Raw genomic sequence first — 14915 nt, forward strand, 5'->3', positions numbered from 1 at the left:
ATTAGATACTTGCATTAACAGTCAGCTGTACCTAACAAAGAGGCCACTGAGTGTACATAGACTGATTGTATGTAAATGAAGTGACACCAGGTTCAGGAGTATCTGAACATAATGTGACTCTGATAGGAAATGATAAAATGACAAAGTCACGTTAGTGACCAAGACTCTACTTAGCAGCAGGGCACATGGAAACACAGGGCAGTGACTGTTGTAACATGTGGTTATTTGAGTTACTGGCGGTTTCCTGTCAGGTCTGGCCATTGTCCTCTGACCTCTCTCATTAACAAGGCATTTTCGGCCACAAACTGCTGCCCGCTGGATGTTTTGTCAGTTTATCATTTCCTGTCAGAGTTACCTTATGTTCAGATACTCCTGAACCTGGTGTCACTTCATTTACATACAATCAGTCTATATACACTCAGTGGCCACTTTATTAGGTACAGCTGAGTGTTATCTAATCAGCCAATCAGGTGGCAGCAACTCAATACGTAAAAACATGTAGGCATGCTCAAGAGGTTCAGTTGTTTTTTTCAGACTAAACATCAGAATGGGGAAGAAATGTGGTCGAGGTGACTTTGACCGTGGAATGATTGTTGGTGCTAGACGGGGTGGTTTGAGTATCTCAGAAACTGCTGATATCAATGTAGATATGCAGTCAATGTAGCTATATCAAGCAAATACAGTGGGTTAATTTCCTAAACAGAACAGTGATTGAAAAAGTCCAAAACACTTCAGTAGGGAAAATGTAGAAGACAACTTCAGTAACGGGAAATCTCCTTTTACATTCCCCCTATTAATTAATTCCATGAAGGGAAATTTTGAGGGAAATCCAATAAAAAATAAATTCAAGGCTTTAACCTTGAGAAAAGATATTCCCAGAAGAGCATTACTATAGTATTACTTTTTGTCACCAGTTTCATCTGTGTCATAGTCTTGTAACCCAACACTCTCATAACTCACCCTGCAAAATCTGCTCTGGCACCCTATACCATCTTCCTGCATCACAGCCCAAGAAATTGGCAGTGGTGGGGCTCTATTGGAAAATTAGACCAGTAGGTGAGTGTAGCATAGAGCAAAGTTGGATTTAGACTGGGTACAAGGGGCTGAGATTGTCTCTTCCAAAGGAAGTGGAAGGCACTCCTTCCCTCCACTAGCCTGCAGGTCACCCTTGGGCATGGTGTAGCCCCTGCTTAGGCCCCCTCCTCCCCATTGATCAGGGTCACATGAAGCCAGGGGAGCAGGTGGTGGGTGGTCGTACGAGCAGCCGGTGCAGATCACAAGTCCTGGTTATGCAATCACTGACACCTGGCAGACAATCTTGAAGAGTATAGATAATGACTGGAGTCACCTGTCTTGCAGAGACACTGCCCAGAAGACTGGAACAGCAAACCTCTTCTGTAGAAAAATTTGCCAAGAACAATCATGGTCAGGGAAAGACCATGATCACCCACGTCAGACAACACGGCACATAATTAACAAATAAACGAGGGGAAATTGTATGAGGTTGGGTAGGAAAAAGTGCATTAATATTCTGGCCATTTAGATGCCAAGCTACCTTGGTCTGCACCTACAACACCAGTTGTCCTTCGCTAGAGTTACATGCTGGACTCTGCCTCAGTACTTACTGGCTGCAACATCTTTCCCCTACCCTTTGCTATCACAGTCAACACATCCAATGCCTCGAACAATCAGTGGCCACTTTATCAAGTACACCTGGGGAGCTGCTTGTTAATGCAAATATCTGCTCAGCCAATCACGTGGCAGCAACTCAAGGCAGACATGGTCAGGAGGTCCAGTTGTTCAAATATCAGAATGGGGGAAGAAATGCGATCGAAGTGATTTTGACCGTGGAATGATTGTTGGTGCCAGGCGGGGAGGTATCTAAAGAATTGCTAATCTCCTGGGATTTTCATGCACAACAGAGTCTAGAGTTTACAGAGAATGGTGCAAAAACCAAAAAAAAAAAATCCAGTGAGCAGTAGTTCTGTGAGCAAAAATGTCTTGTTAATGACGAGGTCAGAGGAGAATGGTTCAAACTGACAGGAAGGTGACAGTAATTGAAATAACCACGTGTTACAACAGTGGTGTGCAGAAGAGCATCTGTGAGCGCACATTAAACTTTGAAGTGGATGGGTACAGCAGCAGATAACCACACTGGGGTCCACTCCTGAACCTAATAAAGTGGCCACTAGGTGTACTTCCAATCATTATCATCTATAAGCAAATTTTTTTTGGGACCACGTCACCCCTCTTTTGCCAATTCCAATCTGAGAGGATCTTCGGCTGTGCTGTCTTACGCAGGAGCCTCAGCCCATCATAACATATTACTTCCTCTTGCTGAGCCTGAGAATCCTTTAAAGAGAAAATGCCCTCTTCTGCCATTTCCACAAAACTCAAATCGCTACACAAAGCTGATTGTCTCCCCCCCCCCCCCCCCAGGGAGGAAGATCAAAGATTCAGGAACATGAAGCTGGATCTGTCAGACAACACCTTAACCTTCTAATGAATCAACTTGCAAAGCTCAGCCAGGCGGCAGCCCTTGCTAACTTGCCACCAGAAATGTCAAGAACGTTGACGCTGCTGGAAGGAGAAACTGATAAAGTACAACTGAGGGTCAAATCTCTTCAAAACGATCGTCAGATAAAGGAAATCTGCAAAGAACTGCAAGAGTTCTGCAAGCGCCTGGAGGCAACAGAGCGGAGTGCAACAATTGTTGAGACCAAGTTCGCCGCCTTTGAAGAGAAAGTGACATCTGTGCCAAAGAAGATTAACGAATTCTCAAGGACTGTAGCCTCTTTGAGCAGACAGACAGAGAGCAATGAGCAAGTATTTACTGATGTCGAAAATAAGGTTGGTTAAAATATTAATTCCTTCATTTTAAATGGATTTTTCATTAGTGGAAGCCTAAAAGAGTAACTGTTGACCTTTGTTTCTTTTGTATTTGCTGTACCTAATTCCATGTCCTTTTTGACCTGTAGCCTTTAAGATAAAAATATGCCAGTGGGGTACTTTCTTCCCTTCATGTTTCCATCAATACAACTTCAGAAAACTCTAAGAAGGTATAATTTTAGCATCATTGTTTGGCCTCAGTTTTTGTCTCTTCTGCTGTTCCAATCACTTAATCCAATATACCCTGACCAAGACAATGGTTGGCATTGCAATTGACTGTCTTGCCAAGGTCATTCTTTCTTAAGGATGCAAACAAGATTTCCTTGCTGCTCAGCTTCCTTTACATGGTCCAGCCAAGTGAATCTGGCTGCTGCATTGAGTGTAAGCTATTAAAATTACTTAGCACTCCACCTTGCTGCAATAGTAATTACTCAAATTCCACAGCATCTGTGGGAAGAGGAACACAGTAACAGTACTGTGTGTTTTTATTTTTATTTAGTGCAGAAGCCAAGCCACCCTGGCAACCCCACAACCTCAATTAACTCTAACCTAATCAAGGGACAATTTACAATGACAAATGAAGAAGATTAGCCCTTAACTCAGCAGTGGAGTTATCAGGGCACCATCATGACAGTGTTTCCGTACAAGCTATACTTGTTTTTACGAGGCCGAGTTGCTAGCTCGATGCTTGACCCGACTTGGATTCGAATGCAGGAACCTTTGTTCTGGAGTCCGGTGTTGATATTATTGCGCCACCAAGTGGGACAATGACCAATGAACCTGCTCAGTATATCTTGGGACTGTGGGAGGAAACCGGTTAAATCCCATGCATTCCACAGGAGGATGTACAGAAACTCCCTTCAGAGAGGCGCCGTAATTAAACTCCAAACTCTGGAATGCACCGAGCTGTAATAGCGTCATGCTGCTATGCTACTGTAGCTTTTGCAAAGGTCTTCAGATCTTTACAGATGAGAAAAATAATTCAACCCATCCACGTTCATCCCTTAATTCAGCTTCCAGTTATTACTTTTAAAGCTTTGTAGAAGCACTCAATACACTGTTCAGATGAGGAAATTCCTGGGAGCAATACTGAGTTTCCCTTTAATAATTGATACAGCTGTGCTGCATCTTCTCCTACTGATTAAACTAATACTCTGGATCTCACCACCTCTTACTTTCTTTTAAGTATTTAATTTTTTTTCATGCCATTTTTCTAGTTTTCCATTGACTTTACATCTTTAGGGCATAATAACAGCACCCAAAAAAATTTGATTTTTCAGTATTCAAAAGAATTCCCATTGTTAAAGAAACAGGGTGGCAGAGAGAGAACGGGGTCATCAGAGTAATTTGAACTGTCACAATTGGCTGTACTGTCCCTTCTACTGTCCAGTTTATATTCCTTTACCACAATGGCTCCCAACCTGGGGTCAATGAACCCCTCAGTTTTTGGTAGGGATCCATGTATAAAAAACATTGGAACTCCTGCTTTACAGATGCTGCCTGACCTGAGAATTCCTCCAGCAGTTTGTTATTTTGGAAGATTTTGGTTGCTAGTGAGATTTTAAGAACCTCTAATTTATTCAACTCTTCCGTATTACAGTAAAGCAATTAGCATGCATTAAGAACTTTATCTGATTCAATAAACACTTTCTTTGCAATGATTTTTTTTTAAACATTGTCTCGCAAAAGGTGGCAATCCTCGAGTCGAGACTGGATCAAACAGAGCAGGCAATACAAGGCTGTACTGCAAAAATCATGGCACTGGAAACCATGACGCATTGCGGCCTGTTCATCTGGAAAATCCCACAAATCAAAAGAAGGCTTCAAGAAGCCATTGATGGAATAAGGCCATACTTGGATTCCAGTGGTAAGAAATGAAGTGACACCATCTCTGGTGTAAATGTGACGCTCCACTTTTAACAACAACTCATAAGGAGAAAATTCTTTTTTAAAAAAAACCCTTAATTTTGTTTGTTTCAGTCTGGCAAACACAAAACAGAAGCAGCCATTCAGATCTTCAAGCCTGCTTCACTATACATAGACCCTAACCACACATAGGAGCAGAATTAGGCCATTTGGCTCATTGAGTCCACTCCACCATTCGAGCATGGCTGATTTATTATCCCTCTCAACCCCATTCTGCTGCCTTCTCCCCTTAATTTTTCACAACCTTACTAATGATGAACCTACCAATCTTGACTGTAATTATACCCAATGACTTGACCTCCACAGCTGTCTGTGGCAATAAATTCCACAGATTCACCACCCTCTGGCTAAAGAAATTCCTCCTCATCTCTCTTCTTAGCATAAGAAATAGGAGCAGGTGTAGGCCTTCTGACCTATCATGCCTGATTCAATAAAATCATGGCTGATCTAGTCACGGACTCATCTCCACCTATCTGCCTTTTCCCCATAACCCTTAATTCCCCTACCACAAAAATCTATCCAATTTTGTCTTAAGTATATTTACTGAGGTAGCCTCCACTGCTTCATTAGGCAGAGAATTCCACAGATTCACCACTCTCTGGGAAAAGCAGTTCCTCCTCATCTCCGTCCTAAATCTACTCCCCCGAATTTTGAAACTATGTCCCCTAGTTCTAGTCTCACTACCAGTGGAAACAACTTTCCTGCCTCTATCTTATCTATTCCTTTCATAATTTTACATGTTTCTATAAGATCCCCTCTCATTCTTCTAAGGGATGTTCTTCTATTCTAAGGCTGTGGTGTCTGGTCCTAGACTCCCCCATTATAGGAAACATCTTCTCTACGTCCACTCTATCCATTCAATAAGATCATGACTGTTTCTTTTACCTCAGCACCACTTTCCTTCACCAACCACATATCCACTGTTTCCCTTAATACCTAAAATATCTATTGATCTCTGTCTGTTCACCCAGTACTTGGCAAATCTTTGGAATTCACTGCCTTCAGATTTCTCAGAGGAAGTGAATTCCAAAGATTTGCCAAGTATGAGAGAAGAGATTTCTCTTTATTGTTGTTCAGAATAATGAAAACTTAATTTACAATCTATATGTTCACTGGAGATAATCTTCTATTCATCTGAAATCTAGGTAGATCTTTTTAATCAACAGAAGAATCAATCTAATGAACTTTCACTGCAGCAGGAAAACCAGAATCATGCACAATATACTATATGTGGTCTCACTAGCTGCTCTGTTCAATTGAGGATTGATGTAAAGCTGAGCCTTTATAAAGCATTGGTCAGAACGCACTAGGAACATGGTGGACTGTTTTGGGCCCCTTATCTAAAAAAGGATTTGCTGACATTGGAGAAGGTCCAGAAGCGGTTCACAAGGACAATCCTGGGAATGAAAGAGTTAACATATGAGGAGCATTTGATGGCTTTGAGCTTGTGATCACTAGAGTTTAGAAGAACAGGTGGGATTGATGATCGAAAGGCCTACAGAGAGTGAACACAGTGAAGATGTTTCCTTTAGTGGGAGAGTCTAGGCCAGGCATGGGCAAACTACGGCCTGCGGGCCATATGCGGCCCGTTAAGCTTTTTAATCCGGCCCGCAGAACTTGATGAAATTATATTAATAAACCTTGTTAACGTTTTCTCCCCACAATTCTGGCGTTTTCCCAATAGATGACGCACTCTATATACATTGACCTTTGTTGAGGTGCAGAGTATTACTCCACATTTGCGCTTTACTTTGTGACCTTGTGGCGACCCATTTCCTGGCACATCCGAACCGGCTCACAATTAGCCAGCGTTCCGGCTAAGGGAGATCGCCTGCGGGGATTTGCGAGCACAGAGCTCCGCATATTGGCGCGCTCTCCCTGTTCTGTCATTGTGCGGGTCGTTGTTGAGTTTTGGCACAGGGGACAATTGAATAAGAAGGAGCAGGACAAGTAGACCTGCATCTCCTACCGTTTTTGAAATAAAGACAGTCAAGAGGAGAGTGATGATGATAATATCTTGAAGGATAACAGAATTTTCAGTGCTTTAAAATAATAACTGTTACTATTAAAAAAGCTGTATTTTATTCATTTAATTTTCAGTGTTTTAAAAGACATTTCAATAAATAGCTAACTACCATGGGACTTCAAAGACAGATATTTTGTTGTAATGCATTTGTTCATTTTCAATTGAAATTAAAGCACATGTTTTCTACATATCCCATGATATTTTATTTTCTCTTATGAGGTGTATTACCAAAACACTCCGTCCATCTGCTCCTGGTCCGGCCCCCCCCCGTCAAATTTTAGACCCCTTTGTGGCCCTCAAGTCAAAAAGTTTGCCCACCCCTGGTCTAGGATCACAGGGCATAGCTTCAAAATCCCTTTAGAGCAGGGTTCAGGAGGAATTTCTTTAGCCAGAAGGTAGTGTATCTGTGGAATTCATTGTGGAGGCCAAGTCATTGACTATATTTAAAATGAGAAGTGGACAGGTTCTTGATTGGTCAGGGTGTCAACATTTATGAGGAGAAAGCTAGAGAAAGGGGTTGAGAGAGATAATAAATCAACCACAATGGAATGGTGGTGAAGACTAGATGGGCTGAATGGCCTACTTCTGCTCCTACATCAATCCTCTCACAATAAACATCAACAACATATTTGCCTTTCTAACTGCTTACTGCACCTGCATGGTAATTCTCAGCAATTTATGATCACCAATCCCGTTTACTGCTACCCCAATCAAAAAATACTCTGCTTCTCCATTTTCACATTATGTTCAGCTAGGCAAAATACCGATGTACTGGGGAAAATGGAAGGATCAATGTGTTCCTTTGCAGTAAAAATACTGCAAAATGTGTCAAAAGGATCTAATTGGTGGAAATAGATTTAGCTGCACTGATGATCTAGGTGAAAATAGATTATCTGTGATCATTTTTCCCCTTTAGAGTACAATAACTAGGTGAATGGTGAGTAATATTTGCCCAAGTGATTTCTTTACAACCATGCGGAGTTGCTCACAGTTGACAGAATTTAGCAAACCTCTCAAAATGAGACTAGAGGTAGGACAGGGCAGCACCCACAGCCCTTCAAAATTTCCACTAGAGTACTCACCATTGTCAAATGTCACCACATACAATGGGGTAAAGATTTATTGAACAAAAAAATGATTTAAGTTTAAACATCACACAGGAAACACTGGAGGAACTAAGCAGGTCAGGCAGACTAAATAGTCGATGTTTTGGGCTGAGACCCTTCATCAGGACTCTGGCTGAAATGTTGACCATTTTCTCATTTCCATATACATTGCCTGACCTGCTGTGTTGCCCCAGCATTTTGTGCATGCTGCTTTGGATTTCCAGCATTTGCAGACTTCGTGCATTTAAAATTTTAAACATTTTGTTCTGCCTTCAGATGACTGGGAGGACACACTAATAATATGAATGTTAAGCCGCCAACTGCTCCCACCAAACCTTTACAAGTCATTTCAAGAAAGGTTCCATTATTTCTACTGATATCTGAGCAATAACAGAAATACGACAACAGTGGGTGTCAGCATAGAGTATATTAGTTGCTCAGATGTTACTATATTACATGTGGTTACAGTAGAAATCATCACTCTAGATTGTCATCAATTGGAAATATTGAGTTAATTGTCTTCAGCTTGAATGTACATTAAAGCTAATAACTTCACAGACTTCGACTTGCTAATTTTTAAATGTACAATGTAATTATACAATGGGATTGTGTAAAAAAAATGAAATATATGTTCTCCCCAGTAAATGAAAATAAAAGGAAATGAAAGATAAAACATAAAATACTGGAAAAACTCAGCAGGTCAGGCAGCATCTGTGGAGAAATCTGCTGAGCTTTTCCAGCTGATTCTGTTTTAGCTATGGTATTTAGCCGCTTAAGATTTTCGTTAAGGGGCTGGTTTATATGACAGGTCAATGCTTCCTGTATTGTCCATTGAAAATGCAACACCATTATTTCATACTTTTCTCTCCATTTCCATTTTCTTCTTGAAAATATATTTAAAGGAGTATTTATAAACTTAAGGAGAATGTATTTTTCTCTGTGTGTAAGAATTTAAACTGCTTCACTAATGAGCTGTGTTTTCTGTAAAATTATAATGATAATTGGAGGATATATTTAAATTAGAGTCATTGAGCAAACAGGCCGGTGGTGTAGTGGCATCTGCACCAGACTTCGAGGCGAGTGGGCTTGGGTTCGAATCCGGCCGGCTCTCTGCACACTTTCCATCTCTGCTGGGTTGAGTGGCAAAGCTAGCAACTCAGCCTCATCAAAATACAGACAAAACAGACAAGAAAATTTAAGAGACTACTAGACAGGTAAATGGAGGAATTTAAGGTGGGGGGGATATACGGGAGGCAGGGTTTAAGGGTCGGCACAACATTGTGGGCCAAAGGGCCTTTACTGTGCTGTACTATTCTATGTTCTAAAAGAGATTGTTTACTGCCTGATGCACCATAAGGCACAGAAAGGAACAACGCACATTGGGCAAAAAGAATGCATACAGCCCCTTTGGCCTAACCAGTCCATGCAGACCACAGTGACTATCGAGCTTGCCCCGATTTCCTGTGTTCAGCCCATATCCCTCTAAGCTCTGCCCCTCCATGTAGCTATCCAAGGATTTCGTAAATGATACTGTTGTAGCTGCCTTAACCACTTCCTCTAGTATCTCATTGAATGTACTCACCACCCTTTTTATGAGTAACTTGCTCCTCAGGTTTGGGGACAAGGTAGTTACCACCTAAATGCAGCTACACTCTGTGACCACTTGATTAGCTGCACTTATACACGTTCATTAATTCAAAGTCTAATCAGCCAATCGTGGCAGCAATTCAAGGCATAAAAGCATGTAGCCATGGTCAAGGACAAATCTCAGGGCTTTCTTCTGCATACATACAGAACTTTGATAACAAATGTATTTTCAATCCTTAAAACGGTTCAGTTGTTGTTCAGATCAAACATCAGAATTGGGAAGAAAAGTGATCAAGTGACTGATTGTAGAATTGATTGTTGGGGTGGTTTGAGTATCTCAGAAACTGTTGATCTCCTGGGATTTTCACACACAACAGTCTCTAGCGTTTACAGAGGATGGTGTGAAAAACAAAAAAACATCTAGTGAACGGCAGTTCTGTAGGTGAAAATCCCTTGTAAATGAGAGAGGTCAGAGGAGAATCGCCAGACTGGTTCAAGGTGACAGTAACTCAAACAACCACGTGTTACAACACTGGCGTGCAGAAGAACATCTCTGAATGCATAACATGTCAAACCTTGAAGTGGATGGGCTACAGCAGCAGGAGACCACAGACATGCACTCAATGGCAACTTTATTAGAAACAGGAGGTTCCTAGAAAGGTGGATACTGACTGTATGTCTCTCATAATTTTAAGCATTTCTATGAGTCTGGATGAAGAGTCTCAGCCCAAAGCCTCCACTCCATTCAAGCTGCCTAACTTGCTGAGTTCCTCCAGCATTTTGTATGTGTTGCTCTGGATTTCCAGCATCTGCAGAATCTCTCGTGTTTAGGTCTAAAATTGATTCCTTTTTCTCTGTTACTTTCACAGAATTTTACTTCTCCACATATAGTTATAAGATGTGTCTACGAATCTACCTGAATGGCCATGGAGACACGAAGGGAACACACATTTCACTTTATTATATTTTACTCAAAGGACAATATGATGCCTTGACTCAGTGGCCTTTTAAAGAAAACGTAAGGAATTATGGAATAGTACAAGTATGTTGCTAACCTCATCTCATGCTCAAATTCCTTCATGTGCACTTTTTATTTGCTCAAACTATTAGATGGGATCCTTCCCTCTTTTAAATACTTGTCAAATAACGTTATTACGTTCTGTAGTCTTATTTATGCACAAAGTTGAAACATCTTGCACAGTAGCATGTGGCTTCTAATTTGTGAATTGAAATATTTGGCGCTCTGTTCCTAAAAGCAAAAGTGGTTGGTTTCTTGTAAATCATATGCGATCTGTCCAAATGTATTTTTGGTGAATTAATGTTTCTAGCTAAAAGTAGGGAGATCACTCACTTGCTGGGGCACATTTACCCAGGAAGTCAAGTTCACCTTAAGCACCAGTTATTTGTGTAAATGAACATTCTGTTGACACTGACAAAGACTACAGATAAGCTTTTTGTTGTTGCGTGCACATCAAAATGTACAGTGAAATTCATTATTTGCATCCAATCAAGTCAGCGGAGAATGTGCTGGGCAGCTCACAAATGTTGCCATGCCTCCAGCACCAATGTAGCATGACCACAATTTACTAACCCTAACCTGTCCAGCTTTGGAAGGTCAGAGAGACCTGCAAAAAAACTCACATGGACACTGGGAGAACATACAAACTCCTTCCAGACAGTAGTGGGAATCAAACCCTAATCTTACAGCTAGTATTGGAAAGCATTGTGATAACCATTACATTACCACGCAGCCCTGAGGATGATTATGAAGCTTTGCTAAAGCTCCCAGGGGTTCCCAAACTTAATGGGATCCAGATCCCTTGCTTAATGGTATTGGTCCATGGCATTAAAAAATTTGGGAACCCCTGCTTTACAGCATCTAACAATTCAAATTTTGATTTCTATTAAAAATACATAATCTGGCTCAGTTTAGAAGAACTTTTAATCTCAGAAATAATTTTAAATTTTCAATAAAAACATCTGGTTTATACAAGGTTGACTGACCAAGTTCCTCAAAAGCTGCTGAAAGAGCCATTATTAGGAACTGAAGAACAATAATTTGCATTAAGATAGCATTTTTAATATGGATAAATAATCAAAGGTATAATAGAACATTGAACATTACAACACAGTACAGGCCTTTCGGCCCACAATGCTGTGCCTACTCCAAGATCAACCGAAAACTTCCCTTCTACATAACCACACACGCAAAATGCTGGTGGAACACAGCAGGCCAGGCATCGTCTATAAGGAGAAGCACTGTCGATGTTTCAGGCCGAGACCCTTCATCAGGATTAACTGAAAGGAAAGATAGTAAGAGATTTGAAAGTAGTGGGGGGAGGGGAAAATGCGAAATGATAGAAGACCGGAGGCGGTGGGATGAAGCTAAGAGCTGGAAAGGTGATTGGCAAAAGAGATACAGAGCTGGAGAAGGGAAAGGATCATGGGACGGGAGGCCTCGGGAGAAAGAAAGGGGGAGGGGGGGAAGCCTTCATTTTTCTATCAGAACATTACAGCACAGTACATAGGGGTCAGGTATTTTAAGCAGCTAACTCCAGCTGTTTATTTTTGACAATTTCTAATTTTCAACATTTTATTCCATTGTTTGCTTTAGGCTATTGTAAACTATCCACCCCCCAAGTCCTGCCCACATAGGACTAAACTTCTGAATGACACACTCCACAATCATTTCTGGCTATTCCCTAGTTTGCACCGTATGCACTAATTTAGATGAAGTAAAGTCTACAGGAGTTACTGCCCAACATTAATGAAAATAGTTTTTCTCCAAAAATTGAGGAACCAAAACCAAATGTAGTAGGAACAATAAAGAGAAGTAGTGGAATGTGTACCATCACAGCAGCTTCTTTACCAAACCCTTCAACTTATTCTCAACATTGAGAAACACTATTTATAAACACAAGAGATTCTGCTGATGCCAGAAATCCAGAGTAACACATACAAAATGCTGGTGGAACTCAGCATTTCGTGATCCTGATGAAGGCTCTTGGCCCTAAACATCAACTTTCACAGATGCTTCCTAATCTCTGTATGTTACTCTAGAAATATTATCTTGCACAGAAAAAGGCAATGCTCTCTATACTCCATTACAGCTGCACTCAAGCAGAGAAAATAGGAACGACAGAGTCAATTTTGTATTTTACTGCAAAAGAAAAGGTTGAATACCTTGTTTGAAAGAGCAAGGCTAAGATGAGCAAGACTCCATCTCTGAAAGTGAGATAAACACAGGAGAAAGTAGAATCGAAAGGAAAGAGCATTTAATGATGAGGGAAGGATAACAATGCAAGAGAAAAGTGTGCCCACTCTGGATTTTCAGATGTGGTTGAGGATTAGGAGAGCAGTGAATTAAGGGCACGGTGATGGAGGTGGCAAACTGATATAAAGATTTGTGGTGTTATGGATAATGTAAAAGATTGCTAACAGATACAGTGGGATGTGCATCAGTTGCAAGTATGGATGGAAAAATGGAAAGTGGAGCTCAATCCAGTTAAATGTGAGATGTTGTGCTTTGGGCAATCAAGTGTAAAAGAGTCAGTACAATGCTAATGGCAACTGTGTTGGTGTACAGAGGGATTTTGGGCTCTGCGTCCCTAGCTCCATCCAAGTGGCTGCCCAGGTTGATAGGGAGTGAAGATGACATGTGACATGTTTGCCTTAATTAGTTAAGGCACTGAGTTCACAAGTTGGGAAGTTATATTGCAACTTTATAAAACTTTGGTTAGGCCATATCTGGAGCATTGCACTCAATTATGGGTATCCCATTAAAAAGTTGTCAGGGCTTGGGAGAGGGTGCAGAAGAGCTTTACCAGGACGCTGCCTGGATTAGAGAGCATTTGTTACAATCAGAATCAAAATGGGGTTTAACATAACTGGCATATGTCATGAAATTTGTTGTTTTGCAGCAGCAGTACATTGGAATGCGTAATATTTTTTAAAGAAATGTATATTAAAATTAAGTAAGTACAGTAATGCAAAAAAGAGTTAAAAAAATTAGTGAGGTCGTGGTCATCAGTTCATCATCCATTCAGAAATCTAATAGCGGAAGGGAAGATGCTGTTCCTGAAATGTTGAGAGTGTGTCTTCAGACTCCGGTGTCTCCTCCTTGATGATGGCAATGAGAAGACGGCACGTCTAGGGTGATGTGGATTCTTAATAATGGATTACTGACAATACCTTTTTGAGGCACTGCCTCTTTTGAAGTTGTCTTCATAAGAATATAAGAAATAGGAGCAGGAGTAGGCCTTTTGGCCCGTCGAGCCTGCCCAGCCATTTAAAACAGTCTTGGCTGATCTGACCATGCTGGACTAGGGCCCATGATGGACCCGGCTGAGTTTACAACTTCCTGCAGCTTTTTCCGATCCTGTGTAGTGGCCCCTCTATTGATGCAACCAGTTCGAATGCTCACAGTACATCAGTAGAAATTTGCATAAGTCTTTGGTGACATACCAAGTTTCCTCAAACCCCTTCTTGTGCTTTCTTTATAATTGCATTAATATGTTGGACCCAAGATAGCTCTTCAGAAATGTTGACACCCAGGAATTTGAAACTGCTCACCCTTTTCACTGCTGATCCCTTCATGAGGACTAGTGTGCATTCCCTTGACTTCCCTTTCCAGAATTCTGAAATCAATTCCTTGGTCTTACTGATGTTGAGTACAAGGTTGCTGTTGTGACACCACTCAACCAGCTGATTTATCTCACCCCTGTACACCTCTTCATCACAATCTGAAGTTCTGCAAACAACAGTTGTGTCATGAGCAAATTTATAGATAGCATTTAAGCTGTGTGCAGCCACACAGTGGTGGCTGTAGAGAGACTAGAGCAGCGGACTGAGCATACATCCCTGAGGTGCGCCAGTGTTGATTGTCAGTGAGGAAGAGATGTTTTTTCCGATCTGCATGGCCTGTGGTCTCCCAGTGAGGAAGTCAAGGATCCTGTTGCAGAGGAAGGTACAGAGGCCCAGGTTTTGGTGCTTGTTGATTAGAGCTGAGGGTATGATTCTGTTGAACACTGAGCTGTAATCAATGAATAGCATCTTGACGTAGATATTGCTATTGTCCAGGAGAGGTGCGGCAAACATGGATGGATTTCTCTGCAGGGAGTCTGACAGAAGGTTTATAATATTATGAGAGGCAGAGATAGAGTAGATAGCCAGTGTCATTTTCCCCAGTGCTGAAATGTCCAATATTAAAGGACAAAGAGAGGCAGTAGGTTCAAAGGAAATATGCAGGACAAGTTTTTTTTTCCATAGAGCATGGTAGGTGACTGGACGGCACTGCCTGGGGTGTAAGTGTAGGCTAATATGACATTGATGTTTAGATAGGGAAATTAAGACAGTCTAAGCATAAAGATTAATTTACTTAG

At 41.2% G+C, this 14915-nt stretch overlaps 1 protein-coding gene across 7 annotated transcripts in view; it reads left to right on the forward strand.

Annotated features, from left to right (window-relative positions):
• The window catches only part of LOC132407398 (TNF receptor-associated factor 1-like), a 53328-nt gene that overhangs the window by 36581 nt on the left and 1832 nt on the right, over positions 1 to 14915 (forward strand). For all 7 annotated transcript variants that reach the window (XM_059993820.1, XM_059993819.1, XM_059993826.1 and 4 more), the window contains 3 exons: positions 2440 to 2850; positions 4579 to 4756; positions 10404 to 10552. In XM_059993820.1, the coding sequence (XP_059849803.1) occupies positions 2440 to 2850; positions 4579 to 4756; positions 10404 to 10552 (738 nt within the window). The remainder of the gene's footprint in view (positions 1 to 2439; positions 2851 to 4578; positions 4757 to 10403; positions 10553 to 14915) is intronic.

This window comes from Hypanus sabinus, chromosome 18 (assembly GCF_030144855.1).
Source record: "Hypanus sabinus isolate sHypSab1 chromosome 18, sHypSab1.hap1, whole genome shotgun sequence".
NCBI classification, from domain to species: domain Eukaryota; kingdom Metazoa; phylum Chordata; class Chondrichthyes; order Myliobatiformes; family Dasyatidae; genus Hypanus; species Hypanus sabinus.